Below are 4,117 nucleotides of genomic sequence, written 5' to 3' on the forward strand. Positions count from 1 at the left end.
AATTAGCATATCTCTATACCAACTCTTGAGTGAACCTATACAGAGTACATAGCTTACATACACGCTCAGTGTGCGCCGTAATTAACCAAACGGCTCACAAACTCACTAGATGGGCGTCATAAACATGCAATTTCTAATAATGCGTACATTGAACCTCACAACAACCAACCCAGGGTATAGTTCCTCCTAATTGTCAATTATCTGCGCAAATACGAGTCATCTACGGTACCAGAACACCGACATCTCAATCTCAGCAACTGCTGCACACATCCTAGTATTCTCGCATACACACCTGAAATCTCTTGTCAGTTGCCTGATCCGGTTGAACTCGGCAACCACTCGCAGATCAATCATCCCCCGAACATCAATTTCTTCGCCATTTTTCGACAGGTCTCCTGCAAATGGCGGGTGCACACCCCATGTACAAAGCACATTAACTAATGCAAATCATGTATAAATAAGTACGGGGTAGTCGAGAACTTGTATAAGGCCAATACTGTATACACAGCATTGGAATGCATATAAACAGCCCAGGCTTGTAGATGTTTTATGCCCTGCACAGGGATCACACCCCATCTGTTCTTAGGCTCTCGGAGGGCTATAGTTACAACACACATCAAAATACTTGACGTACCTTGCACTGCGAGTCGCCTGTGTGTTTTCTTGGCGTGCAACGAGCGCACGATGTGTTGCCTGAGGAACTGATCCTTCGCCAGGTTTGCATCACTGAAGTAGAAATCGAATTGCTTGCGGATGGTCTCAATCACCGCAACATCGGTATGTGACGGAAACCCCACCTGCGCCGTGTCTGAACGGATGTGTGAGTCTACCTCCATACTTGCTTCAGATCGCACCGTTTTTTATGCGCTTACGCAGGTTGTGTGTTGTGGTTTATAGGCTTGAGAGTTGAGACTGGACTCACATGCATACGGTTGCCTGTTATATACATGGTGCATATGCACTGTATATCTATAGAGAGTGCTACAGCCCACAACACGCAAGTCGTGCTCAAGAAGGATGAAAGTGCAGGCGTATTTCTGAGATCTCCCGCCAAATTGACTATAGCTAAATTAAGGTAAAATCCAATGAAAAGGTCGCTTAATAGTTTTCAAATAGGGTTGTTCAATGGTTCGCTCGATAGAGAATTTTGAACCAATGATAATATCAGAATGTACTATTTCACCAATTAGTTATGCGTAATGAAGATTTTTTTGGTACAATTGAAAGCTTTTTTTGGGGGAGTATAGATAGTTTGCGCGACAATAGGTGGAGGACTGGAGGCCGGAGGGGTATGATGCATTGTCATTTGTTTAATTCATGTAGTTTCAACTATGAATATTGGGCTTATACTGTCTCTACTCTCACTACTATCATAGTAGTTCCTGGGGCCTGGTGTAAATATGTGCCTTTTTTAGAGTCTTAGATTGAAGTTAGATGGCTCGGTCTGCTGTCTACAATTGGTTGTAGTGTGGGGTCCGATCCTGAGGCGAACGTGCCTGGCTCAATCCATTTGGCCATACCATAGCCTTGTTGTACTTAGAAGGCTATGGCCCATACTTCCATACTATAGCCTTATTTTACTTAATAGCCTATGGTCATACTTCTTAATCGCTTCCTCCCCAGCCCTTCAGATGACCGTCCCTCCCTCTCGACTGCGCGTAAATACTGTCCATCTCCTCGCCTTGATACACCGCTGTCGAGTGTCGTCTACATTTATACAGTACATTAAATTTAACCCTTTATATGCACATTTGTTTTCGTGTTGCTTCAGTGATATTCGCTGTATTTACACTCTTTTACGCTTCGATGTTGTCAAGTATACACTCTCCTTCGTGAGGCTTTACATAACCTGTATTTCTTCACCTAAACTGGTGCTCTACGCTCGGTCCTGTGAGCTTGACGATCATCTAGCCATCTTGGGATGGGAATCGTACCATACAGTGGTATCTTGTATTCAGCCCAACTATCACACACAGTAAGATATATGTTCACCCAGGATACTTGCGAGTCTCTCAATAGTTATAGTGACTTATTTATACGCATCAATCAACATACCAGCAGTTCTTTAGCACAGATACATATATGGTTCTACAAATCGCAGGAAACGTCATCATAGTCCACATCCAACCAGTGCTTCTATTAACATATATATATATATTTATTTCACCATCCATATGTCCGTGGTAGCACATGCACCACAACGTGTACAAGCATGCAACATCCTTCACGATCGCAGGGAATTCAACCGCGCCTCGAGATCATCGAAGTCGGCTTCTTCCTCTACTGGCGGTGGGGGTAGAGGCATATCCGTCATATCCAGCATGGAGGTGGTTGGTGTTTCTATGGACCCAATGTCTTTCGAATACCTTCGCTTGGACAGCGAGTACAGCACCTTTTGTGCCTGTTGGAAAGGGGTGATAACAGCGGCATGTGTGAGTCATCAGATGACACATCATAGTAGGGCAAGTAGAATGCGGGTGATAACAGCAGCATGTAGGTGTCAAAAAATGTGTGCCAAACAGGTGTACTGTGATGAGTCATCAGATGACACATCATAGTAGGGCAAAGTAGAATACCAGGCAGGAGCACCGGCTCAGACACACGCGGTTGTCGTGGTTTGAAGTATATTACACCCACCACCTACTGTATGCCTGGCGATAGAGCGTATCATGAACTAGCACTACGACTAGTGCTCGGGTCTGTTCGTGTACCTGAAAATGCACCACAGAGCATGCTTCTCACAGTATCCGTGGCACGACTTGGTATGCATGCTGATTACAACATGTGCACGGTGTCTCTGATATGGGCAGAAAGCAATTTATCCTGTACACGCATGTATGTAAGGCCTGTCGTTGTGCCTGCGTTTTCCGTGTCTTGTACACGTATGCAAGTGTGATTTCCTTACATGTCTACAAGAAGTATATATTACAAGTATAAGTATAAGTACTGTATAAGCATCTATTTTAAATATAGGTGCAAGTATAAGTATTGTATGAATATATATTGTAAATATAGGTATAAGTATAAGTATTGTAGAAGTATTGTGTAAGATATATTATAAGTATAAGTATTGTAGAAGTATTGTAGAAGTTATATTATAAGTATAAGTATTGTTACTGTATAAGTACATATCATGGGCTATGCAGACGACTTACATTCTCCAATTGTCGCTGCAGCGTGTGCACCTTCGCTTGTGCTTCGGTTTTGGCGCGGCGTCGGTCGAATTCAGACATCTCTGCCACGTTGGGGATGCTCGCTCCGGTATCATACTCGCCTGCGCTCAGGCATCTGTTGATATATGCGCACAGGGTTAATTGTAAGGATATTCATACATACACCCATAAAATTGTCAATTCATCGTAATGTTATTTTATACGCACACCAATCAAATTGCCAATGATTTTTAGCTGTCGGATATGGACGTTTCTAATCCCTATCTCTCAGAGGAGAAGGAACTAACACCAAAGTAGTGTGTGGATACTAGAGTGGTGTGACTACTAGACCCCAAACCCAGTCACTACGAATAAGCGTATCGGACCTCACCCAATGTCTACTGACATCAGTGAGTTTCAGTACACACGTTCCTGCTGCGCTTGACATTCGTTCAAATGTGCACACGTCCAATCATATGGTTATTATGTATATATGGTTACTATATATATATATATATATATATATGAAGTATATGGTTACTATGTATATATATATCATTATATGGTTACTATGTATATATATATATGAAGTATATGGTTACTATGTATATATATATATATTATAGTTACTATGTATATATACATATTATATGGTTATTCTGTATATACATATGAAATATACACAGCAGACGCTCCTTTTAGTGTAGGTATACTCGCGCCTGAGTTTGCGCACCCCAGTGGTACGCCTTCAGATATCGGGTACATGATTCAGCTACAGTGCAGTTATATGCAGTGACAAAAGTTACTTGCGTAGTCCTATAAGCCGTTGTATATGGTATTGAGTTTAGGTTATATGCATGACAATGTCTACCTGTGCTGTCCTATAGTCGCTATTGTAGGGATATGGTTTACTGGTGCATTCAAAGCCATAGGCGCCGACAGTGTTGCTAATCTACTTCATTGGT

The 4,117-nt window shown here is 42.2% G+C and overlaps 2 protein-coding genes across 2 annotated transcripts in view; both read right to left on the bottom strand.

Annotated features, from left to right (window-relative positions):
- The window catches only part of SARC_09726 (hypothetical protein), a 7,491-nt gene extending 6,564 nt beyond the window's left edge, over positions 1–927 (bottom strand). The window contains exons 1-2 of the mRNA XM_014296250.1: positions 635–927; positions 293–395 (exon numbers count right to left, since the gene is read on the bottom strand). Of these exons, the coding sequence (XP_014151725.1) occupies positions 293–395; positions 635–836 (305 nt within the window). The 5' untranslated portion in view covers positions 837–927. The remainder of the gene's footprint in view (positions 1–292; positions 396–634) is intronic.
- A 1,297-nt stretch (positions 928–2,224) lies between these two features.
- SARC_09727 (hypothetical protein) lies at positions 2,225–2,401 on the bottom strand (the record flags this gene model as incomplete). Its single annotated transcript, XM_014296251.1, has 1 exon — positions 2,225–2,401. A coding segment is annotated over one exon (177 nt), but the record flags the coding sequence as incomplete, so codon positions are not given.
- Positions 2,402–4,117: the final 1,716 nt, after the last annotated feature.

This window comes from Sphaeroforma arctica, assembly GCF_001186125.1.
Source record: "Sphaeroforma arctica JP610 unplaced genomic scaffold supercont1.1026, whole genome shotgun sequence".
Lineage (NCBI taxonomy): Eukaryota > Ichthyosporea > Ichthyophonida > Sphaeroforma > Sphaeroforma arctica.